We start from the raw sequence: 26,399 nt of genomic DNA on the forward strand, positions 1-26,399 counted from the left end.
AAGATGTTGGAGATGGTCGAATTGTAGGCGTCAGTGAGTGACCGCACCTCAACCAAGTCGGCTTGGGAGGTGAGGGACAATTTACAGTGGGCCGCTATTTCATCGTAATTTATTGATCCGAGGTCCCTTTTCCATATCTTTAATTTCGTTGGTTGAGCCATCCTCATCAATATCGCCCTGTTGAAATAAAAGAGGATGCAGTGGTGGTCGGACCAGTCACACAAAGTAATGGAATCCAGCGGGCGGTCACATCCAGACCGAACGAAGGCAGCGAGCGTGCATCCCATTTCGAAGGCATCGTCCGACCGGGCTACTCATCGACTACTAAGCGCCGCAAAGCCCCTTAATCAACCCCACATATCCTGTGGTTGTCTCTCCATTACGGACAAGGAACTGACATCATCGTAATCAGAAACAAAATTACCCTCAGTGTACCCGGCTGGGCACACTGTAAGTACCGCCTTAATCTACACGCACGGTTTACCATCACCACTGTCCCCTGAGCTTGCCCAAACTGAGATGTCCCACACACCCCTGGTCCTGAAGAGACCCGCCATCCACCCCCGGGTCGAAACGCCGTCGACGCCCTTAGGGAATGAACCAGATAACCAGTGTCTATGATTTGAAATAGCCATTGTGTAAATTATTATAACTTTATTGTTCATGGTCATTTGTCCCTTTTTTCCTTGTACATATCCCCTACAGAATCCTTGTAAATATCTCACCTTGTGTCAATAACTTGCCGTTTAGGTTCACGTAAATACACTTGGGACACCACTGCACCTTGTCACTAGTACTATGTATATAATGTTACCGAGTGATTACTATCTTTATTAAAAAAATACAACCTTACTATTTATGCAACAAACTCTGATCTTTGGAGCCTTGTTTTCTTATCAGACATCCCTCAGGAATCCCTCAAAATGTTTTATTGCTATTAAGCTGCGTATCGACTATTGTTTGTACATTGATTGCTCCACTGGAACCATTGTTTTCCTATATAAAGTTCGCACCCTGGTTCCTCGTGAGTAGGGTTCCCTTGTTTTTCCTGTGACCTATCCAGTGATAGCCTGGATCTTCCAGATTTTGAATCACTTTTTAAGGTTCTTCTTACAACTAAAGCTTTTCCAGAAGACCACTGCAATCCTGCTATGATAGCAAAGTAATATGTGCCATCTCTGCTCCCTGTGCAAAAAAGAGCGACCGTGGACGACATTAGCGCAAGACCTGAGGCAGTGAAGAGCAACTTCTCCACGCCATATCTCAAAGTGCATGTATGGGGCCCTTCTGTTCTAAACATAGCTGAAATCACATGATGAGTGTCCCTGACCAAAGATGACCCTGTGTGCCTGGGTCTTCCGGGGCAACTCAGTACCAACAGGTTTAAAGTATGGAGAGGTAATTTTGGACAGACCTGAATGTTTCTGAGAATGAAAAGCAGAAGTGCTGCTCAAGGCTGCAGTGATAAAGAGGATTTATGAATACTGTAACATTCCAGCCTTCACTAAGAGATGAGTGGGGTGGTTGCAGGGGGAGGGGGTGGAGAAATTCCAAATGGAGAGACTGTGGAAGTACAGATGGGCTTTACCGGAAAACAGGTTTGCAGAAAGAGAAGTGGGAAATTCCACATGGAGAGATTATAGAGTTCAGAAGTGTGCTTTGGGGGTTTGTGAAAAAGGGTGCAAGACAAGTGATTATACTTCAGAAAGAATGGTCAGTCACAAGTATTTCTTTTTGAGTTCCTCCCCCAGGCCATCTCCTACCCAACTATTCTCTGTTTTCAAGTCATTATCTGCACTCTCTTTAGGCTCTGCCTCGACTTCCTTGATTAAGGTGAGCTCTCACTCAATTGTCTTCTATACCTTGGTCAGCACTCCTGCAACCAACTCATTCCAGTGCCTGCTCTCTCTTCAAGTAGTTAATTATTTGTTTTCTTTCTCTTCACCCCTAAATCAAGTGTCCTTTCTCTGCATGTAGCCTTCTGTCCTACAAGTCAGTTCCCACCACAACATCCTCACTTAATGTCAACTCTTATCCATTTGTCTTCTTTCTCTACTCTTAAAATATCCACCCTCCCTTCAGGGAAACAGATCATCCCAATGTTTTTTTTCGAGTTTTAAGTCAACTCTCACCCAGGTGTCTTCATAATCTTAATAATGCGCTCTCCTTACTTTCCACTCTCTCCCAAACACTCTATCCCCTAACTCTGGTGTTATACAGGCATCTGCTCCTATCTCATTGGCCCTCTCACTTTCTTCCAAGGTCAACTCTCACCCAAGTATGTTTTGGCCACTTGCCATCCTCTCTACTCTCAGCTCTCACTAAGGATTCCCTTTATACCTTAAAACTGTATCAATCAGAGTTCTTCTCACCTCGAAGGCCAGCATTCACCTAATCATGCTCCATCACTCACCTTCTCCCCAACAGTTGTACTTTCTCGCTAGCTCAGATCTTATTCATCCCCCTCACCCAGGTCAACTTTCCCATACATCATCTAAACCAAAGACATGGAAGAGCCACCTCGTGACTTGTCAATGGCCGCTGGGGGCAAAGATAGACTGACAAGCATCTGAGGCAATGTGAAAACATGTTTTGTTAGGCTTAATATAGGTGTGAATTGAAATGTGTGCAACTATAAAATAGTCTGGTGTGCATATATTCACTGTGAGCAAGTTAGAAAAAATGATTTATTTCCATTTAAAGTTTTACGCAGTATTGTGTTTGCTGATAGCTTTTCCATGGCATGGTAAGCTCGGGAACCATGATGCGTCATGTTGTACTTTGCACATTTTGACAAGCATAACCTCGTTTTTTAATCAGGAGAAGGAAGCAGGCTTTGTGAAAATAATAGTTTACATTTGTGAATATGAATGGTATCTTGAATTCTTATTGCTTCCTTGGAGGAAAACTTCCAGGAACCTATGTTACATAAGTTTCTGCTGAAACCAATTAATTGCCGTCACATGATCTTCTCACATTGACTTGTATTAGACAAAATTGTTTATGCCAGACCGAAATTTGCATGTTTTAGCATTAAACTGAGAATTTTCCAGCGTGAGCCCTCGTAAGTTGAAATCACAATTGTTTCATCTTTTTGCTTTGCTGCCTGCAGTTTTTGCATAAAATGCTTTCTGGACTTGGGCTTCCCTACGGGTTGTGTTTAATTTGTAACAGAAACAATGGATTCCAGTGCTGCTCTGAAGTAATGAAGATAAGCTCTCCAGGTCAGTCAGTTGTTCTCTTACTTAGAGGTGACCTTTCCCAGTCATCCTCGTTTCTACCCTCAATCCTCTGGTCAACACTTGCCAGGTAAGCTCCCCCACACAAGCCCTGTCCTTTACTGTTAGCTATCACCCATACGTTTACATTATGAAATTATCTTTGATAGTGCAAGATTTTCAGTCATGCATTGGCAAGCAGGTCTATCTGTGGGGACCCTCAACAATGAAAGTACCGGAGTAGCACTTGGGGGTGGAGTTCCTATTCGTGGATTTATTGATGCTGAGAAGGTCTGCCAAGTCGTTTTCTATCCTGGGAATGTACTGAATCAGCAGATGTATCCTGTGATGTACTGCACAATGCCAAATGCTCTGGGTTAATGAAGACAAATAGCGTGCGTGCATTCCTTCCTGTTTTTGTAGGTAGAACACCGCAGTAGTGTTGTCTGCTTTAGATCAAGACTACTTTCAGGTGGATGAAGGGAAGCAATGCTCTGAGGGCCAGCTGTTTAGCTAACAGTTCTAGGTGATTGATGTGCAAACCCTGGTTTGCAGACGCCCATGCACCTTAGATGGTGAGGTCCTACAGCTGCGTTCCCCAGCCAGTGAGCGAGATGTACATGGTGATGGCCTCCTGTGGAACTGGAAATGACCATCCTGCAACAGGTTGTCTGCGTTCCACCACTGCAGAGAGCAAGGAGTACGGCCCCATATCAACACTAGATCCTCCGAATGACTCTCCGCCGGAGAGCAATGCGCAGCTAACCAGTGTTGACCATCACCTGATGATCCAACTAAAAAAGAGGCAGTAGTGATTGGAATGCTTGCACCCTGGCAGGGCTGGGATAAGCCTTCCTTATCGGGAGTCGAGAATAGCACCAAGGAAAAGCTGCACTTGGAGGGACTGGATGTGAGATTTGGTCGCATTGATGGTGAAGCCTAGGCTGTGAAGGACTTGTATGGAGGTCTGAGTGTGCGCTTGGCATTGGTGCTGCATGGCCTACTTGATCAGCCAATCATCCAGTTTTAGAAATGGGGGTCTCTACTTGGCAGGGTGGTACCCTGTCCAAGTAGGGACCCTTCTTCCTAGTCAGGGCAAGGGGGATACACTTCCAAAATAACCCCTGCTCACCACCATGGTAGCTTGGCACGAGCAGTCAGGCTCATCTCAGAGGCAGTGTGAAAAGCATTTGCACATAACGAACAGTAATATAGTGAAAGCATTACACAAGGACATCACACCAGTTCTAAAGAAAATATCCAACATTTTATCTGTGCAAAACAAGACTACAAGTGATAAAAATCCACCATACAGTTCTTAGAAATAGCAATAAGCAAAATAGATGTAAAATATAGTTCCTTGAAGTTGATAGCTCTGTCTGGGGCTATCGTGGCATCTTGAACAACAAATCCAAACAGTTCTGGCTGATCACAGTGTCGCTGGCCAGCTACAGTGCCTTTAGAACTGTAGGGCGTCGGTGACATCGTGATGAGCCTCGGAGAGCCGGCGTCGGTGAAGGCAGTTGGTGAAGTAGTCTTCGGGCCCTTGAAGTCAAACGAGATGCAGATTTAACTCCGTGCGGTTGAAGTCAGGAGCACTGGCGTCAGGGCTGAGGTGCGAAGTGCAGCAGTGCGGCGTGCAGTGCCCTCAGGTCGCAGTGCAGAAGCGGCTCCCTGACAGCCGTCCAGCGGCGTTGGTGTGACCAGGGCTGCGTTGCAAAGTGGGGCTGTGCTTGTTGCGGTGCTAGAAGGATACGGTGCAAGCAGCAGCGTCATTGCTGAAGCGATGTTGTTGGCTCACCAACTGAAATCAATGGTTTCGGCGTCAGTAGGCCACGGCTGGGGTGTGGGACGGTGCAGTGCGTTGTGTAACTTACGAGCAGTGCCCTCAAACCACATTGCAAGAAGCGGCGTCTATGTTGGCGTCGTTGGAGATACAGCACAGCAGTAGTTCCTCCTCACAGCTTCTACTGCTATTCTTCTTGGCAGGTTCCTTGATCCAAAAGAGTACTGAAGTCCTGGGGTCAGGGATCCAATATTTATACCACATTTACTCTTTGTTCTCTTTGTGTCAAGGGTCTCTGAGCCCAGTCAAAATCAGTGCTTCCCTCTGTGGCCCAGCTTAACTACTGGAGGTGGAGACAGCATTGTACAGAGGAGACACTGCCTATTCAGCTACTAGTGAAAACTCCTCCCACCACTCTAAATGCAGAAAAGGCCTATTCAACCCAACTTTGAGTCATGAAGGAAAGGCAGGACACACCTCAAACCCCCTTGTGGCTGTCTACAGTGAATGTACATCCTCACCCCCTGTCACTCGAAAAACAGACAGTCAATACACAAACCAGCAGAAGCACACAGAATGGTTCGGTATGAAAATACCTGCTTTCTAAAAGTGGTAATTTCAAACACATAATATAAAAATCATCTGTACTAAAAGATGTATTTTTAAATCCTGAGTTCAGGCATACTAAACTCTATTTCTCTATCTTGTACCAATGGAAAGTTAAGCTTGTAAGAGATTACAATTCAGAAAAGGGGGTGGTGATGGACAGAGCATCTGAATTAAACAGAACACTCATACCCAGTCAAAAGATCAGGGCTTGATCCATCACCGTTTTTTAGCTCACTGCACCATCCCAGTTCAGAACCTGGCTACATGCAAATTAGTCTGTCCCTGGCCCAGTGCATCATGGGAACAGGGCAGACCAAACTACCAAGCCAATTCTTTACTGGAAAGGAAACAAGCTTCCGGGGACCGGTTTCTGGCATTGCAGCCGTCTTCGGCCCGGCTTGCTTGAATCCTGATGGTGCAGTGAGCAAGGGACTCATGTCTGAGCATACCCTGCCACTCCTATAGTGGCCAAAACGATTCAGAAAAGGGGGTGGTGATGGACAGAGCATCTGAATTAAACAGAACACTCATACCCAGTCAAAAGATCAGGGCTTGATCCATCACCGTTTTTTAGCTCACTGCAACATCCCAGTACAGACCCTGGCTACATGCAAATTAGTCTGTCCCTAGCCCAGTGCATCATGGGAACAGGGCAGTCCAAACTACCAAGCCAATTCTTTACTGGAAAGGAAAAAAGCTTCCGGGGACCGGTTTCTGGCATTGCAGCCGTCTTCGGCCCGGCTTGCTTGAATCCTGATGGTGCAGTGAGCAAGGGACTCATGTCCGAGCATACCCTGCCACTCCTATAGTGGCCAAAACGATTCAGAAAAGGGGGTGGTGATGGACAGAGCATCTGAATTAAACAGAACACTCATACCCAGTCAAAAGATCAGGGCTTGATCCATCACCGTTTTTTAGCTCACTGCACCATCCCAGTTCAGAACCTGGCTACATGCAAATTAGTCTGTCCCTGGCCCAGTGCATCATGGGAACAGGGCAGACCAAACTACCAAGCCAATTCTTTACTGGAAAGGAAACAAGCTTCCGGGGACCGGTTTCTGGCATTGCAGCCGTCTTCGGCCCGGCTTGCTTGAATCCTGATGGTGCAGTGAGCAAGGGACTCATGTCTGAGCATACCCTGCCACTCCTATAGTGGCCAAAACGATTCAGAAAAGGGGGTGGTGATGGACAGAGCATCTGAATTAAACAGAACACTCATACCCAGTCAAAAGATCAGGGCTTGATCCATCACCGTTTTTTAGCTCACTGCACCATCCCAGTTCAGAACCTGGCTACATGCAAATTAGTCTGTCCCTAGCCCAGTGCATCATGGGAACAGGGCAGTCCAAACTACCAAGCCAATTCTTTACTGGAAAGGAAAAAAGCTTCCGGGGACCGGTTTCTGGCATTGCAGCCGTCTTCGGCCCGGCTTGCTTGAATCCTGATGGTGCAGTGAGCAAGGGACTCATGTCCGAGCATACCCTGCCACTCCTATAGTGGCCAAAACGATTCAGAAAAGGGGGTGGTGATGGACAGAGCATCTGAATTAAACAGAACACTCATACCCAGTCAAAAGATCAGGGCTTGATCCATCACCGTTTTTTAGCTCACTGCACCATCCCAGTTCAGAACCTGGCTACATGCAAATTAGTCTGTCCCTGGCCCAGTGCATCATGGGAACAGGGCAGACCAAACTACCAAGCCAATTCTTTACTGGAAAGGAAACAAGCTTCCGGGGACCGGTTTCTGGCATTGCAGCCGTCTTCGGCCCGGCTTGCTTGAATCCTGATGGTGCAGTGAGCAAGGGACTCATGTCTGAGCATACCCTGCCACTTCTATAGTGGCCAAAACGATTCAGAAAAGGGGGTGGTGATGGACAGAGCATCTGAATTAAACAGAACACTCATACCCAGTCAAAAGATCAGGGCTTGATCCATCACCGTTTTTTAGCTCACTGCACCATCCCAGTTCAGAACCTGGCTACATGCAAATTAGTTGAGGCACTAAACCAGCAAAATGAAGTCCAACATACCACTGACGAAACACGTGGATGCCGCTCCGTTTGAGGTGAGTGACTACCATGGCTAGACACTTGGAAAACACTGTGGGGGCTGCGGTGACTTCAAAGGGCAGTACCTTGAACTAATAATGCTGGCCACTCACCACGAATCAAAGGTATATTTGATGCACCTGGTGGAGAGCTTTGTGAAAGTAGGCATCCTTCATATCCAGGGCGGTCATGAAGTCATTTTGCTGTACCAGGGGGATGACATCCTGGAGTTTTACCATGTAAAAGTGCTCCGATAGGATGTACTTGTTACAGGCCTGAGGGAATCATCCAGTATAGTGAGTACAAGCCCTTGCCGCAATATTGCAATGGTTCTTGCTCTATGGCTACCTTGGCGAGTAACGCATGAATCTCCTCATGGAACAGATGCTGATGTTCCATGGGCAGTCTGTGTTTGCGGGGAATAATGTTTGGTGGTGAGTGCTGAGTTCTAAACAGTAACCCTCCTGTATGATGTCAAGAACCCACTGGTCAGAGGTGATTTGCACCCATCGGTGCAGGAAACCCTGCAGTCTTCTTCCGACAACTGTTGAATGGTCAAGGGGAGGACATGTGCGTCACTGTTTTCGCAGGGTAGTCCCTTTGGGAGCTGTGTCCTTCCCCCAGTTATTATTCCCCTTGTAGCCTTCCCTGTAGTAACCCCTTGAGGATATGGCACAGCGAGAAGTCGCCATGCAGCCAACAAACATGCCATCCGCAACCACCACCACCTCATCAGGACCGCCAAGAGGACCTCCTTCAAACACCGCCTTGACAACAACGCACACAATAGCAAGGAGCTCTTCAACGCTGTGAAGGAACTTTCCAACCCCAGCTCCAACTCCAATGACATCCCGCCGTCGCAAGCCCTGTGCGACTCCCTCGCCACCTTCTTCCACCGCAAGATCGCCGACATCCACGACAGCTTCAACCGCCGGATGACCCTAACAGGCCCCAACACGCTGGACCCACCTCACCCCACCGACCACGACCCCCTGACAACCTGGTCCAACGTGAGCATTGAAGACACAATCAAGACCATTGGCACAATCCACTCCGGCTCGCCGTCTGACCCTTTTCCACACCAGATCTTCAACAAAGCCGGCAGCTCCATCGCAACATCATCAACCTCTCCTTCAAGACCGCGACCTTCCCTGAGAGCTGGAAACAAGCCGAGATCGAGAAGATAGTCAACATCCAGCTCACCCGCTACCTCGAAGACAACAGCATCCTGGATCCCTCCCAGTCAGGATTCTGCAGCAACCACAGCACTGAGACCGCCCTCATCGCTGCCACAGACGACATCAGGATCCTACTGGACAATGGCGAGACAGCGGCCCTCATCCTTCTGGACCTCTCCGCCGCCTTCGACACCGTCTGCTACCGCACACTACGTACACGACTCCATGACGCAGGGATCCGAGATAAGGCCCTGGACTGGACCTCCTCCTTCCTCTTCGGCAGGACCCAGAGAGTCCGCCTCCCCCCGTTCCGATTCAAAGCCTCCGAGATTATCTGCGGCGTCCCGCAGTCGTTCTCCCTCAGCCCGACGCTGTTCAAAGTGTACATGGCGCCTCTCGCACGCATCGCCCAACATCACGACCTCAACATAATCTCCTACGCCGACGACATACAACTGATCCTCTCCCTCACCAAGGACACCCTCACCGCCGAATCCAACCTCCACCATGGAATGAAGGCTGTCGCCGACTGGATGGAGGATAGCTGCCTTAAGCTGAACACAGACAAGACGGAGATCCTCTTCCTCGGGCCCAACCCCTCAGCATGGGACGACTCCTGGTGGCCCGCATCGCTGGGAACACCCCCCTCTCCTACCAACCACGCACACAACCTGGAAATCATCCTCGACTCAAAAATCACCATCACCAAACAAGTCAACGCTGTCTCCTCCACCTGCTTCAACACCCTCCGGATGCTCCGCATGATCTACAGATGGATCCCGACAGACACAAGGAAAACAGTCACCCTGGGCCTAGTCAGCAGCAGACTCAACTACGGAAACACCCTCTACGCCGGAGTCCCGACCAAGCTCATCAACAGACTGCAAAGAATCCAGAATGCCTCTGCAGGCCTGACCCTCGACGTCTCGTGCCGTGACCACATCACCCCCCACCTGAGGAACCTGCACTGGCTCCCCGTTGACAAAAGAATCTCCTTCAAGCTCCTGATTCACGCACACAAGGCACTCCACAAGACCGGCCCAGCCTATCTCAACAGTCGACTCTCCTTCTACGTACCCAACAGGAAACTCAGCTCCGCAGACTTCTCCCTGGCTACCGTCCCACGCATTCGGAGAACCACAGCCGGAGGCAGATCCTTCTCCCACCGCGCCGCCAAGACCTGGAACACCCTCCCCCTCAACCTAAGACAAACCGAAGACCTTCTAACCTTCAGGAGATGACTCAAGACCTGGCTGTTTGACAAGTAGCAACAGCACCCCTCTTCCCCACCCTCATCGCCTTGGAACCCTCGCGGGTATGTAGTGCGCTTTAAAAATTATTGCTTGATTGATTGATTGTTCCTGTTGTCTGGGGAAGGTGGTGGAAGTCTCCGGGTTGGGAGTTTTTGCTGCACTGCGATACTGGGAGTGGCAAAAGAAGCCGCTGGAAGCTGGTGTCTGGAGGACCACCATGGCTTTGGCTCTATCTGTGCCCTTCTTGATCTTTTCTAGCATCTCATTGACTGGGGGTGTGAAGAGATGCTCCCTACTAAAGGGCACGTTCAGAAGGTGTTGCTGGACTTCTGGCTCAAAGCCTGAAATGCGCAGCGATACATGGCGGAGGCGAAGGACACTTGTATTTATGCTGCGAGAAGCTGCGTTAGCACCATCTAAAGTGCACCAAATGTTGGTTTTGTAAATGATTTTCCCTTCTGCCACCACCTCTTGCTCCTGTTTTTAATATTGTTGTGGGAGATGTTGGATAGGGTCTTATATCTGATCCCAGTGAGCCTGATCATAGTGGGAGAGAAGCCCTATGGCATTGGCAATGCACCAATGGGTGGCAGACCATGCCGTAACAAGTTTGCCACTAGCATCGATCTTCTTACTCTCCCGGTCCCAGGTGGGGGGGGGGGCATTCCCTGTTCCCTGGGAGTTTGCATACTTCCAAGCATGTGTACAACTAAGGAATCGGGGAATAACTGGCACCTGATGAAGGGCGAGTCAGAGGGAGAAGCCTTGAGCTTTTTGTCCACCGATGTGTGGTTACTTGTGTCTTCAAGTGTTCTTTAAAGATGTCCAGCAGGCTTAACCATGCCCTTAAGCATCGGAAGCTACTGGAGGGACCGCTGTGTGGTAGAGTTAATTTCCATGACAAAGTATTCTTCATTGTGCTGGACATGAAGTTCCACCTTGTGAAAAGTGGCTCCTCTAAGTAAGACCTCATGCTACAAAGTGGTCCTGTTCGAGGGCTTCGCAGGTTATAGGTCGAGATCTGTGTCTGCTGGGTCCTCCACATCCTAATCGTACCAGGGGTCAGAGGCCTGAGCTCAGAGGATCATAGGGATCAAAAGGATAGCTCGGCTGTCCACTCTCGCCCCACCAAATGTTAAGAACCCTGTGTTGAGTGTAACTGAGGGCCCAAAGGCAGCAGAGGAAAGGTAGGGGCAGAAGGAGGATGGGAAATGTAAAAGCAGTGGAGAGGTGCACCTGTTGTGGGTTCTTGTGTGTTGGCTCTACAAGGGGTTTGAGGGCCTCCTCGAAAGTCAATTTCCTCTTATGAGGAACCGAGTCCTTAGGTGGCTGTGGATGCTTGGCCATGCTGAATGTGGATACATTGCTGCTTGGTGTTGAGCTGTTTTTGAATCCATTGGAGAATTAGTTGTTCGAGAGCCTCAGAGGCAGCAGAGCGCACGGCAGGGGATGGCACCCTGGAAGAAGCCGAGGAGGTTCAACATCCAGAGAACACCGAAATGGGCTTCAGGTCGGTCAATCTCAGCTCTTAGTGTTTCGGCACAGGGTGTCTCTGCACGGAGGTCTTCAGCGCCGAGTGTCTTGTTTCCAACGATGTCCGAGATGCCGTCTTTGGATCCGGCACCGAGGCTACCGTTAATGTCGACGCTTAAGGCTTCGAAGAGGACTTTGGCACAGTTGTGACGAGTGCACCAGGTCCGGCTGGTAGTTTGGAGCCAACCAGAAACAGAAGCTCAAAGCTGGCGCTTCCTTAGGGTGAGTGGCTCATGGGATTGTGGATCTCACTGCAGCCTTTGTTGGTAGGCGCTGTGCCCGTAGGAAACCACCCAGAGTCAACGCTTACGGTGAGAACGCCTCTTTGATTCTAATACAAGAAACAGCCGGCTGCTGGAGGTCCTCCTCCGCTCGATCCCTGAAGAAGTCCAGAGTATCTTCTACCTCCTGTCAATTCAACATGGAAGCAAAAGTGATTCATCCCGCTCTTCGATTCAGAAGAGTCTTCTTGTTGAGGAACACTAGGGACTTCTCAAAAATGAAACGAGGGAGGGAGAAGTTAAAGTCCCATTCAACTTTCCTTAAATGAACATGTAAAATCACAAGGAGTAGAAGAGTTGTGTTGAGACAGTTGGTGGGGAGGGCAACACCAAAACTGTTGTGCAACCCTCAACAGTGTTGTTCCCCAAAAGACATTTCTCCTGTTGGCGTACTTAGCCACTGATCGTTACATCATTGGGTCTTTTCCTCCACCAGGAGGGATTGTCTCTTGAATATGAGACCATATGGGATCCACCATGTGAGGAAAAAAAGTTTTAAAATACCTCCAACCTTTAGAAAGGAGGTATTTTTATTAAGAAGATCAAAGGTAGTGGTATGATAAAAAAATGTGGGATGTGAAAAGAGAGGTATTAGGTGTCTCTCACATCTATCTCTGGAAGAACCAGGTCAACATGTTTCAGCCACCTTTGTGCCCTATGGGTCGGTGGCTTTCGTCAGTACCATAAGGTTGCTATACAGGATCCCTTCATGAAGTAAAATTAAATTAAATCGAATGGGACACTTCCCCTCCAACTTTTGAAGTTTTCTTCTTTTTGTTAATTGGGGCTCTTTGTCAAGTCCTTAGTTTCTGTTTTAGAAGATCTTCATAGGTCAGGGCAGAGATGCTGTATTACTATTGCTTTCATTAGGAGAAGCTTAGTCCTTCAGTGTGCACTCCACAACACGTCCTCTCCAGCCTGTACAAGGCATGCCACACAGGAGTCCTCGCGATGCTTACATTACAAGCAGGCGTTACACACCAAGTGTAGATCTGTCCTCAGCTACTTTGTGCCAAGTGGGGGATGACCGGAATGGCGTCCTTTCCATCACGTGAATATTCTTGGATGTCGAAGTGCTGGTAGGCCAGATCTGCTGGGGCCTGAATGGTAGAGTCTGTCCGTGGGACGAAGTTGAAGAAATACACAACGGTGGAGATCAATGAGTACATGAGATTGAAGAGTCACTCAACAAGTAACGGATCTGAGGGCTCAACAAGAACACCACTCAGGGTGAAAGCGGAGCTCACAGAGGAACATCTGAACCAGACAGCAGAGAAAAAGAATCTCACAATGCAGCCGATACCCATACGCATTGCCGGAGATAGGTAGAGTCACTCTACCTTGTGACATGAAAAAACTTCTTCCAACAAACCAAGTTGTACACATCCAAGCCAAACAGTAGACGGCAGTACTATGCACAGAATGTGTATCTATGGCTACACATGCCCCAAACTTACAAGGCATAAGCTTCGATATAGCCACTGTGCAGAAACTCTGGAAGTTTCTATAGTACAAGACACACAATCAACACTACCAGTACAGAGTATTTCCATTTGGTGTTAAATTGGATCACAACATCTTGCTCTCACGTATAAGACACCTCCGAGTCACAGGGTGAGCCCTCACCTGGCTGCAATCCTTCCTGGAAGGCCGGGTGTTCCAGGTTTTGGAGGGTGCCACTCAATCCAAACCTTGGCCCCTCAACAGCGGGGTCCCCCAGGGCTCTTCCCTAAGTCCCACCCTTTTTAATATTTATATGGAGCCTTTAGCAGAGATAGTGCGCCCCTTCGGCATTGAAATTGTCACCTACGCAGACGACACCCAACTGGTGGTGGCGCTCAACCATCCCGATGGCGAATCTAGCACTCTGGGCAGCTGCCTGGAAGCAGTAGCCGACTGGATGGCACACTCTCATTTGAAACTAAATGGGGACAAAACTGAACTGATGCTCCTGGGAAAGAACCCATCGCCCAGAGCAACCATTGACTGGCTGACCTGTATGGGCACCCTACCAGAACCCAAAGACCAGATCAAAAGTCTTGGGGTATGGCTAGACCGCACCTTAGGTTTCAACCAGCAAGCCACCAAGCTCTCTGCAACCTGCTTCGGCCTGATGAGGATGCTGAGGAAAATGTTGCCTCTCCTCCCTTTTCAGGCTCGGAGGATCATGGTGCAGGCTATCATCCTGTCCCGTCTCGACTACGAGAACGCCCTGTACCTGGGCGCTCCGGCGAGCTCCATCAATAAACTTCAGGTCACTCAGAACTCTGCTGCACGTCTACTGCTTGGATTACCTCGGAGACACTCGGGGTCAGCCGCCCTGAGAAAACTCCCTTGGCTGCCCATACAGGCCAGGATCCAATTCAAGGCGATGTGCATAGCCCATAAAGCTATGTGGCCCAAAGGCCCTGCACTGATCTGCTCCCTTGTCACCCCATACCACCCCCCAAGAACGCTACGCTCTAGCACCACCTTTTTGGCATCAACTCGGATAATTAAAAGAGCTAGATGGTGGAATGCTGCCTCCTGTTGGAACTCTTTGCCCCTCGCCCTACGTAGCGAACCAGACCTACTCAAGTTTCGCAAACGTCTGAAATCCTTCCTCTTCCAGTAACATCTCAGTCTGATGGCTGCCTCCGCCCACCCGTCCTAAGCGCTACGAGGCCTCAGGGTAGAAGTGCGCTTTATAAAACCCCATTTCATTTCATTTCATTTCACATGCATTTCCAAGTGTTTTACAGTGGTGGGAGTGCACCTCAGGTGACAGAAGATATTTACTAGATGACTGGTAGCTCAAGACTAACTGCCATCATAAAGTGCTTTAAAACTTCCGAAAGACAGCAAATAATCTTATAAATATGACGACCCAGATGAGATACAGAAATGTGAGGTCCTCATAAGCTCAGCTCCTTCCACACCAGGGAGTAGAGATGAACACAAGAACCTTGAACAAGTATCCTTTAGAGAACCGGCAGTCTCCTATGTACCTGAACGTCCTGTCTTTTCTCCTTGAACAAATATTCATGTTAAATTTACTTCTTCCTAGATTCAATGGCATCAAGCATTTTCATTCTCATAAATAACAGACCCCTACAGGAGTGCAATGAATATTACTGGTGGCAGAAGTTTGGAAAGTGGGAGGACAAACTACTTTTTCTTCTATTGCTCATGGTGAAAATCCATCAAGAGCAAGTTATGTTATGTTAAAAGGATTTTTACAGCGCATGGCTACTCCAGCGACGGGCGTCCCAGCGCTACTCAGGTACAGGTTGCCGCAGACGAGTAGAGGGAGAGAGGTTAGACCGGGAATATCCAGGTTTTTATAGCCTTTCGGAAGGTTAAATGATTCTGAATACCCCTAATGGATACAGGGAGCGAGCTCCACAGTTCAGACACCAAAGCCTTAAAGGAGCGTCCCCCAGCTCTAGCTCGTAGGACTTGGAGGGTACAGGCTAAAAACGGATCGGCTGAACGCAGGTTACGTCTTGGAGAGTATGGTGCTAGCATGTTCACTAGGACAGGAGGGGCTTGCTGGGTCAAAATTTTATAAGAAAAGCACAATGTCTTGAATTGAATTCTTTTATCCACAGGCAACCAGTGCAGCTTAGCTAAGAGCTTAGACACTGACCAAAATTTAGGGAGAGCAAAAAGAGTGCATTCTGCCGCGTTTTGTACCCTTTCAAGGCGCTGAATACCAGATTTCTTTGCACCTAGATATAGGGAGTTACCATAGTCCAGCCTAGATAAGTTTGTGTCCTGGACAATAGTCTGACGAGCTTGTTTGTCAAAGAGACCAAGAAGGGGCTTTAATCCTCGCAGAAGTCCAAAACAGACCCCGCGACCACCTTTGTTTGGGTTTCAAAGAATAGCTCTCTGTCAATCCAAAGTCCCAGGTTTTTCACTGCCTCCTAAGGAAGGGGTGCCGGTTTCAGTTAATCTGGCCACCATATCTCCGACCACAAATAACTGTCTCTCCCAAATAGTAGTATTTCAGATTTACTGGCATTTAACTGCAAGCAGTTTGCTGCCATCCAATCAGCAATGGCCAGCAGGTCTTCCTTAAATTTAACAAGGTTGTCTTTGCATTTCTTGGAAAAAGAAAAAACTAATTGGGTGTCGTCCGCGTAGGAAACTGATGAAAGCCCTCTGCTTTTTGCTATCGCCGCAAGGGGTTGCAGGCAAGTAAATATTAAAGAGCGTCGGACTTAGTATTGATCCCTGTGGCACTCCGTAGTGGATAGCATACTCCTGCAAGCAGTGGGGTGGTACAGTGACCAGGAAAGTTCTACCATCCAGAAAAGATCTGAACCAGGCCTAGGCCACACACCCTATCCCCATCTCCTGCTAGCGTTGCAATAGGATCTCAGGTATTACCGTATCAAAAGCAACGCTTAGGTCAAGCAGAATTAGGGCCGTGGAGTTTCCTTCATCCAAACTGCTTCAAATTTGCTCCATCACTGCCAACAGAGCGGATTCGGTACTGTGGCGTGATCTGAAACCCTTTTGTGAGGGGTCCGGTATCTCATTGCGCTCTACATATTCTGTGAGGACAGTGTTCACATGAGATTCAATAGCTTTGGCCAGAAAAGGGAGCCGAGATATCAGGTGATAATTCTCCTGCTTGAATGGCTCCAGAGATGTTTCTTTAATAAAAGAGTTACTTTAGCATGTTTCCAATTCGAGAGGTACGGACACCGATGTCAGGGATAGATTTATCAACTCCCTGCATACTGGTAGAATGTGATTTTGGAATTTTCTGAGCAAATCTGGTTTCATGGGATCAGCTGGGGAGCCTGTTTTGATTTTAGTACAGAAAGACTCTACCTCGGTGAGGGATAGTAGCGGGAAGGAGAAGAGTGTTCTTCCATCCTTGTTTCGGCTATCCCTTCGCCCTCCCATACAGGCCATGTTGGCATTTACGCATGGAAAATTAAAGTAGATTTTCTTCACCTTCTTCACAAAATATCTGGCCAACTCGTCACACTGGTTTGTCAAGGTGATGGGTGGTTCAGTTTTTGAATCTGCACTCTTCATAACCTTGAGAAGGGTGAAGATCGTTTTTAAAGGATTATTACTCTCTTTAATTTTCGCAGCCATGTACTATGCCCTGGCTTTCTGCGCCAGTTTGTGATAGACCTTGATGGATGCGCGATACTGTTCTTTAGCTTCTAGGTCATAAGAGCTTCTCCAAGCACGCTCAAGTTGCTTGCAATTTTTTTTGTGTTGGTCAGAGACTCATTGAACCAGGGATTAGACTGTGCTCTTTTTTTATGGCTCAGTTTAGCAGGAATGCAGCTTTCCAGGGCATGTGAAGACCAGTCCTGAAAGAGGTTATTTGCTGTATCTATGTTCGAGGGTAGCTAGGGTTTATGATTTTTCAGCAGATCCGAGAAATGGTGAGCATCTAATTTGTGCCAGGGTCGCTTCAGAGAGGCTGCGGACAGCTCTCTATTGGAATCCCTTGCCAATGTAAGGAAAAAGGGACAAGGAAGTGGTCCGACCACTACATGGTTAGAGGGGGAGGGGGAGATCTTTATTGATGCCAGATTGGAGAATACAGGATCTAGCAGGTGCCCTGCTGAATGCGTGACGTTGGGAATGCATTGATGTTGCAAGTTGGCCAACTCCACAATATGAACTACCTGAACAAGCACCTGCACCCTCTGGAACGAGGCCCAGACCAATTCATCACTATAGTAACTGCAAAATTGTGAGTCTTCATATTCATACATTAAGAGCTCAACTTCAGAAGAGACACTTGAATGATTGACTGCTCAAATGGGTTTTCTATATGTTTTTCGACCAATACCCCTTCTGCAAAAGGTGCTGATCATGCTAAAGCAACATAACACACTGACGCTACTGGTCATCTTCCATTGGCCACACCAGTGGTGTTACCCAGACCTCCATATAGTCCAAAGTCCATTGAAGAGGCCTCTGTGCAGGCCAGATCTCCTGACCTGGATATTGGAAAAAGGACTGTAAGGCAGCCTTCCCTTGGTGAGATTTACCACCTGAATCCTAAGTACTGGTAGTGCCAGAACGCACAGACAGTTTGAATAAGGTAAAATGCTCAATGTTCAGAACTCGTAATGTCTTCAAGTGAAAGAGCTTTCTATTTTTAATGCCTAGAAATGCAGTTGCGCCTGAGTAACTGCCAGGAAGAGACTGTTATAGAACATCTTTATTTAATAATTACAACGTCATGTGTATACAGTGATTCAACCCACACATCTGCCACTTCTTACTGCGTAGGTAACGGGTATTGCCATCACCCAATGTAATTGTAATTTACGAAAATACGGGAAGATGGAAGGCTGCGTTAACCTTTCTGGGATGGAAACGTGTGACTGGACCATTGCATTTGCTTCCAGCGGCGAGCCTTCAACTCACTGAACCAGCTTTGCAGAAGTAAGTTTAAGCCCAAAAATAATCAGGCTTACCATTTTCCTTTATAAACATACATTTGTCAGTCAGCACTTACGAAAATGTCTTATCGTGTACCATTTTTCACTACATCAGCGATTAAGGATCCTTTTAGATGGTCTTAACAGGCTTTCTCCATGGACCCATGATTATACAGCCACAATGGCAACTCCTCCCTAATGGACTGAACGGAGGATCAAATGATGGGCACCTTTGTTTCAGAAAAACTACACAATAATCCAGCCTTAAGCACCCTTGCTGGAAAGTGGCTTTCCTTATAGAGATTTCATCAGATAAAAAGGATATCCAAGACATGTGCTTTCTTGAACCATACACTGTATTCCATTTATATTAAGTTTTCCTTGCAAATCTTCCTCCTTTCCTTAGTAATGTAATTTCAGATTTCCAAATAAAATAAACTTTTTTTGCCATTCGTAGTCTTTCCAATGTCATCCTCTCCAGCTGAGGTCACTTTATGTACATGATGTAGGCAGGACACTTGTGCACTACTTTGATATAAATAAGGAAGGATCAAAACAAGCTAAATCAGTTATTTGTTAGCAATTGAGCTATCTTCACTGCTTTACCTTCGTCATCGAAGTTGGTACCTCTGTGGGCAGTGACCTGCACCATAACTACAATAAATACCCTAGTAGATCATTTCAGGGTCAGCATACGGTTGATTTCAGAAGTGGAATATCAACCATCACTACTTTATTCAACATGACTGTTCAGGTTTCCACTCCAGGACAAACACATTGAGTGCACCAGCTCCTATTGGTTTGCTTAATTTAATTCTCACAAGTCCTTCTTCTCTACCTTCCTGGTTTACCCTCCTCGGGGTTGGAGAGGAGTCAGTCATTCACTTCCAATACTTAGGGATATTTATCCCATAATGGGGACATAAAAGTCACCCATTTGTAGTCCTAGTTCTCCATCACAGGTATCCCCTTTGAGTGCACAAATACACCTCTTGCTGTCCCACTAACCCTGGAGCAGAGCTGCAAATGAGTAAAACATATCCTTATTCTGAACTTCATGACAAAATGGACTAGCATAACGGACACTGCTTGGCATTTTGAGATAAATTACCGTCAAGCATCCTCAAGGTGGCCATTTTGAAATTCCGTTCTGGGTGAAGATGACACCTATTATAGCCATTTCCAGCTTTGTTTTTTCCTTTTTGAAAGAAAACTATAAAGGGCTCTGGAGCCAGGGGGTTTGTTGGCATCACATGTCAATTTCAATTGGATTTCATTAAATAAAAAAAGAAAATGCAGTCTATAGAAGGACATGTTTTCTCATGAAATTACATCATAAAAATGTTAAAGGCTCCTTATGCTTTTAAAGATGATGGAGAATTAGTAACATAAGTAACTTGTGTCTCATTCCCACGCAGTCAGCTCTCACTCAGGCGCCCTCTCTTCCTGAGCTCAGTTCCAACCCTTCGACCTCACTCACCCAGCTCAGTCCTCCCAAGTCACTCGCTCTTCCCCCACATCTGTTCTCACCCACCATCTTTTTTCAGGTCTGCTATCTCCCAGTTCTGCTTGCTCTCACTCATATGCAGGGCTTTAAGTGGGCCAGGTCTCTAGGGGTCTGAGCACCGGCAGTTTTTTAAAGGGGCCTCGAAACGGGTCTCTATCGGGCTCTGTTCTGAGCCCAGGCACAGGCGGTCCGTTTTTTTCCGGACTGCAGTGACTGCAGTTTGCGGTCACTGCAGTCTGGATAAAAATGCCAGGGCGCAAAACAGCCCGATGGAGACCCATTTTGAGACAGCAGGCACATAGATGTACGCTGCTCACACTGCTGACTTCTAACAAGTGGAGAAGTTACAGCATGACGTCATGCCAGGTGTGCGTTGTGGGCGAAGGGAAATCCTTTAAAGAGTCATTTTCTTTCTGGATTTCCCTTGCCTTTCTGAAACGCAAGAGCAGCAACATTGTGGTAGGGTCACGAGGGCTTTAATTGGACGCCTTTTCAATATTATATGTAACCAGCCATAGTTGCAGCTTATTTATCTTATGCAACTAATAACCATTGACAAAGCCAATAGTCCTTACTTGTTGTAGGTATTATGTTACTTGTTGTCTCACATATCTGGATGCAATGACAGAAACAGCACAATACAAGTCGGGCGGCACACTATGCTAAACACAGATTTTTTAGCGTAAATGTGTTAAAGCCACGCCCTTAACTGCACTGGCCACGCCCCTTCGAGAGACCCCCCCAGTTTTTTCATCCCACTTAAAGCCCTGCTCATATGTCCTCACTTCTCCTTTAGTTCTTTCACTCACACACTACCCATCACCCAGGCAGTGTCGCCCAAGCCAGGTCTCTTCCAGTCATACCCCGTTGAAGGACTCCGTGTCACTGAGGCGTGCTGAGGGGCTGCCTTCCACCGGGGACTGCGCGGAAGAGGTGGGCTCGACCGTCCGCAGTGTGCCATCCTCTGAGACCTGCGCTTTCTCAGTCAGCTTGTCGATACCTGGTGCAAAACAGAAAATAGAGGTTACACAACAGGGTGGGAGGTTAACACCACACCACAAATGGTGGAGAGAGACAGAACAGAGTAACCCTGGGCGAAGCACTACGCTACGCTTGCGTATTTTGCTAAGTTTGCGCAACTTCGAACTACGCGAGCTGCACGTAGCACAGTGCAAACATGCGTAGCGTAGTGCAGCGGTCATTTTTTGCTTGTTCGCGGTCCTCAACGTCGTGTTCGCGACCGCGAGCAAGCAAAATGACATCCCGGCGAGACTCTCAACGCGGGGAGGTCAGGTTTCTCATTGCGAGTGGTCGTGCATACTCATGACCGCTCGCGATGAGAAACTACCAGTTCACGTTGAGAAAGCTGCCGCTCGAGTACAAATCTACTCAAGCGGCAGAAAACTACAGCTCGCACTGTGCAAGATGCCGTTTTCAATGATTGCACAGTGCCGGATACTTGTTCGCACTGTGCAATCATTGAAAATGCATCTTGCACAGTGCGAACATGCTACTACGCAGCTCGCGTAGTGCTACGTGAAGTTCGCGTAGTGCGAAGTGCACTTCGCGTAGCTTCGAACTACGCCCAGGGTTAGAACAGAGTTTACAGCTGTCTAAAGAAATGTAATTGGGGATGTATATTCCGCACCATGGAATGAGTTTACACCATCACAGAGCAAAGTCAGGGTTACATTACCCATCCTAGAGGGCAGGGGATGGAGGAGGAGGAAAGAATGCCAGAGACCATGCCACACAAGGAGAGTAGGGGACTACACACTAAATAGGGGTCACACACTACACCTTTGCATATATTTCCTGCCATTGTTAACTTATACATCTGAACTACAGAGGCGTGACGTCACAGCTCCAGATCTGGTCCGAAATGTTTTTTCTTCCTACAGAATTTCTCCTATAGCAACCATGAAAAGGTTTATTAATAATTCCGAGTTCTTAAAGAGCAATTGTCTACCATTAAACATTCATGTGGAGAACCAGCAGGATATTTAACGATAGCTTTTCATCCTAGGGCAGGGCTTCCCATCCTAAAATTATGTAAACATTGCTGGTCACTTGAACTGACTCTATGCAACAGTGAGAACATGAGCTAAAAGCGTGGCCGCATCCGGTACCAATGCAGGAGCTTCATTTGTGGGGTACGCACTTCCTAGGGTTTCGCCATGTGTTGAAACAGCCTGAAAGTTGTGGAAGGGGCAGAAGAGTTCAAGATGTGAATTGTTTTTCTACAGAGGCACAGACGGTCCCCGCCCAACAGATTCAGAGCTACCACCAGGCTCGGTTCTAGCGCGTGGGCCGGGTGGGCCAGACCTACCCAAACATGAGCCTGCCCACCCAAACAGGAGCCTTGGCCCTGGCAGTGAGGGCTTGAAGGCAGGCACACAACACACAGGTCGTGTGTGTCAGCCCGGGACAGCTTCCCGGGGGCACACACACAGAGATGATCACAGCCGCACCCGAGTACTTGTCTTTAAAGACCATTTAAATGTTAACAAGGCTTTATTTATTTTTTCACCCCTTCATCTCTGCGTGGTGAAAGGTGACAAATCCTTTCTTTGACAATGGTAACCTTTGCCTACTGTCCTGCTGCATTGATATTTCTTTTTCTATGCAGCTCAGGAGAAAAGTAGTTTGTTTATTCCTAGTCACCTTTCCTGACCCCTGCAGCGGCTTATCCTTTCCTGACCCCTGCAGCGGCCTATCACATCAGGATGTGAGACAAAGTTTGACTCATTTACTAGGCAAGAGAATGTGTTACTACATTTTTTTCTTTTTTAAATCTGCACAGGCCCAGCAGGACACATACTTCGTGTGTGCTTCATTTAAACAGTTTTTATCATTATCATGGCCGATGCAGGACAGCAATAAGACAATACAAAATGCCCAGATAGTGCTGGTGATTAATGATCCTTCTGGAGAGCAATCATTTGTCTGTTAATAGTTTTTAAATGCAGATGAACTGTATTTTATATGGATAGCTCAGTGGGTTATTGCTTTTGTCACAGAGATCCTTGTGTTATTTGCAGTTCAGAAGTTACAATCCTAACATAGGACAGTGACCAATGAACTGTCACCAAAGAGCTGCATACAAACATGAATGGTATAGTTAGACCTTCGCTTTTTTTGTTTTGTGATATAGTTAGAACTTCCCCAGTCTTTCATCATACTAATGTTGCTAAAATAAGTATGTTTGGGCAGATATACATTTTTATCAGTAAAGCTGACCCCCATGGAATACTCTTTAAATCCTATGGTTGTGTTCCCCAGACCAAACCCTCTTAAAATATACGGCCCACCAGTATGGATGACATGTGATTCCTACACCTTGTAATCCTCATTTGTGTATGTGACATTCCCTGTAGACTGATTTACATACTTGTATGATTCATCGTCTCCGTATAACGTGTGTGTGGTGTAAAGTACTGACACACACTACACTGATATGAGTAACGCTATACAACAAATGAAATGCATATGAGAGAGGGGCTACGTAAAGATGAGGGGCACTGGAGGGTGGTAGTGAGGGAATCCGAGGAAGAGGTCATGGGGTGGAGGGAGGAGCTATGGAGAGATGAGGGGCACTGATGGGAGGGTGTTAGTGAGGGAGTCTGAGGAGGAGGTCATGAGGGGAGGGGCTACAGAGAGATGAGGAGCACTGGTTGAGGGTGGCATTGAGGGAATCCGAGGAAGAGGTCGTGGGGTGGAGGGAGGAGCTAGGGAGAGATGAGGGGCACTGATGGAGGGTGGTAGTGAGGGAAATCCAAGGAAGAGGTCATTGGGTGGAGGAAAGAGCTAGGGAGAGATGAGGGGCACTGACGGAGGGTGGTAGTGAGGAAGTCTGAGGAGGAGGTCATGAGGGGGGTGGCAGAGAGATGAGGGGCACTGGTGGAGGGTGGCAGTGAGGGAGTCTGAGGAGGAGGTCAATAGGGGGAAGCTATGGGGAGATGAGGGGCACTGGTGGAGGGTGGTAGTGAGGAAAATCCAAGGAAGAGGTCATGACGTGGAGGGAGGCGCTCGGGAGAGATGAGAGGCACTGATGGAGGGTGGTAGTGAGGGAGTCTGAGGAGGAAATCATGAGGGGGAGGGGTTACAGCGAGATGAGGGGCACTGGTGGATGGTGGCACTGAGGGAATCCAAGGAGGAGGTCATAAGGGGGGAGGGGCTATGGGGAGATGAGGGGTACTTGTGGCGTGGGGCAGTGAGGGAATCAGAGGAAGACGTCAATAGGGGGGCCTTTGAGGGATGAGGGGTACTGTTGGAAGGTGGTAGTAAAGGTATTTGCTGAGAAAGAGTTTATTGGTGCGGCGCCAAAAAAGACTTTCGCATCAGCGCTAAAGCCGGCCCTGTCATGGCATTTCTGTTTTTGTTTATTTAATTAGCAGTCGGGCCATAAGGGCTACTGTGGAACATACTTTAAAGTGCCTGCTAATTATATTTACTGCTATATTCAATGTTTTAAGTATGAAGGTGATTTTACTAATGTTTTTACTGGGAAAAATGTAAGTGGAGCCCGATGGTGCCTGATATGGGGCTGAGGCCCAAGGTCATCAGTGAGATAAGGTGCACTTGAGAGGAATTGTGGCTAATCATGCCTGTAAGGTAGTGTGTTGCAGATTCGTGATTAGGTGGAGGTAGTAATGAAGAGGAATTCTCCCTGAAGCCTCGCACAGAGGGAGCCTGAGGAGTGTCCCATGCCTGATACTCCCACCTCAGAAACCTCCTCTTCCCATCAAAGTAACATTACATGGAAAAAACACTTTTTGAGAGTGAGAACATTAAAAAGAGATTTGGAAAAGAGTGCGTTTTACTGGGCCTTGTAAGACTAAGAAGAGATAAAGGAGGCCCTGAAGCAGGCCTGCCTAGACATATATGCAACAAATCAAGCCTGCAGTGGCCCACCCAAATGCACCCTTGGCCCACCCAAATACAAATTCCTGGAGCCGGGCCTGGCTACCACCAAGCCTTCACTATTCTCTTAAATTCTTCCATGCCCCGCCTCGGGTTATGGATTGCAGCCGCGCCTGCAGCAAATCCGGCAAGGAATGCACTTTATAAATGCTTTTAAATTGATTCATTGATTTCATTTTAAGGAAGAAAGCTCAGGATGAAAAAACAAGTTAAGAGCAGCCTTTGCATTAAATGAGACATGACCATCTGTGTAGGGCACGCTGGCCTGTAGGACATCTGGAGACTACATTCTCACAAGGGACTTCTGAAAAAGCCAGCAGGGCTGAGGTAGATCAGTCGCAAATCAGGCAGAGTGAAGCATGCATCTGCCAACATCACGTGCCTGACTGAGGGGCGATCATGTGGCCACGCCCCTGGATACCACCCTAAAGCCAGGCCACGTCTGCCTTTAGGAACTCAAACAAAACCAAGGGCCAGCGCTTGGCACAAGCTTCGAAGAGGTATGCCCCTGAAGGGGTGCAGACTTTCAACCTTGTAGGAGAATAATCTGGCAAAGCCTGCACTTTAGGGTGTAAAAGCGACCAGCAACAAACAGCAAAGCGCGTTGCTGTGGGGGGAGCAGACATGATGCAACTAATACCGGGGGATAGGAGCGCGTGAGCCAGGATTTCGTTTGGCAGCTTGATGAATAAGGCACTTTATTTTGGCAGGAACACAATCCCCAGGGCTCACAGTGATTTACTGTGACTGATACAAGAAAAGAGACTGAGCGCAGATTAGAGACCTTGGTATTTAGTATCTGTTACAGGTGTGTGATACTGTTAGGAATATTTACAGCTGCTGGCCAAGGAGGAAATGCGAAGTTGACCTTTGCTTCCTTGAGAATAGTGCATTATGTCTGACGTGGAAGATTATACACAAAGCTTTGTGTGTTCATTCTGAAGAGTCAATAATGTATTTCGACACTTTCTCCTCACAGGGAGATGGGCTGAGCCTTTCCACTGATGACGCCAGGGACTATGGCTGTTGAGCAGGCTGTGCTGGTAGGGCGGGGGTCGCGAGTGGATAACATACCAGTGGTAATGCCAGGGGGGTGCAGTCGCCCGTCCAGGTGGTTGCAGTGGGGCGACTGCATCACCGACAGCAGTTCAAGGGGGTGGCTCGGCCATATGGGCGGCTGTTTAAGGGTGTTCGCTATCACTTTCGAGACATGATTCGAGAGGGTCTCTCTGAAAAAACAGTTTTGGGACGAAGTAAAAGTCTGATTACCAGCAATGGCGCCAGGGATGTGGCTCGGCTCTGTCTGCCAATGAGGCGGTACCAGCACTCTGAGCTTTCTCATAAGTAAGAGCGGAGCCAGGGAGGGGCCTTTGCTAGACCTGGGATGGTGACAGGAAGAAAATCTGCCTTCGCGAAACGGGTGCTAACAAGAGCGGTCTGCTGTTTCATCAGCAGTGCTGGTGAGTGGCTTCTCATTTGCCAAGTAGTTGTGCAGGGAAATAGCTCTCCCAGAACCTGTAGTGGTTTGGGGAGCAGCCTCTGCCTGATCAGTGGGGGTGTTGGGGAGGCATCTCTGCTTCATCAGACAAGCTGACTCTTGGCACCTTCTGGTAAGGAAGCTCTGACATAACAGAGATGGTTCGAGGAGGCTTCT

At 47.8% G+C, this 26,399-nt stretch overlaps 1 protein-coding gene across 1 annotated transcript in view; it reads right to left on the minus strand.

Moving 5' to 3' along the window:
* The window catches only part of HID1 (HID1 domain containing), a 226,412-nt gene that overhangs the window by 31,575 nt on the left and 168,438 nt on the right, over positions 1 to 26,399 (minus strand). The window contains exon 15 of the mRNA XM_078654484.1: positions 20,686 to 20,822. Within this exon, the coding sequence (XP_078510610.1) occupies positions 20,686 to 20,822 (137 nt within the window). The remainder of the gene's footprint in view (positions 1 to 20,685; positions 20,823 to 26,399) is intronic.

Source organism: Lissotriton helveticus, chromosome 7 (genome assembly GCF_964261635.1).
Source record: "Lissotriton helveticus chromosome 7, aLisHel1.1, whole genome shotgun sequence".
NCBI classification, from domain to species: Eukaryota; Metazoa; Chordata; class Amphibia; order Caudata; family Salamandridae; genus Lissotriton; species Lissotriton helveticus.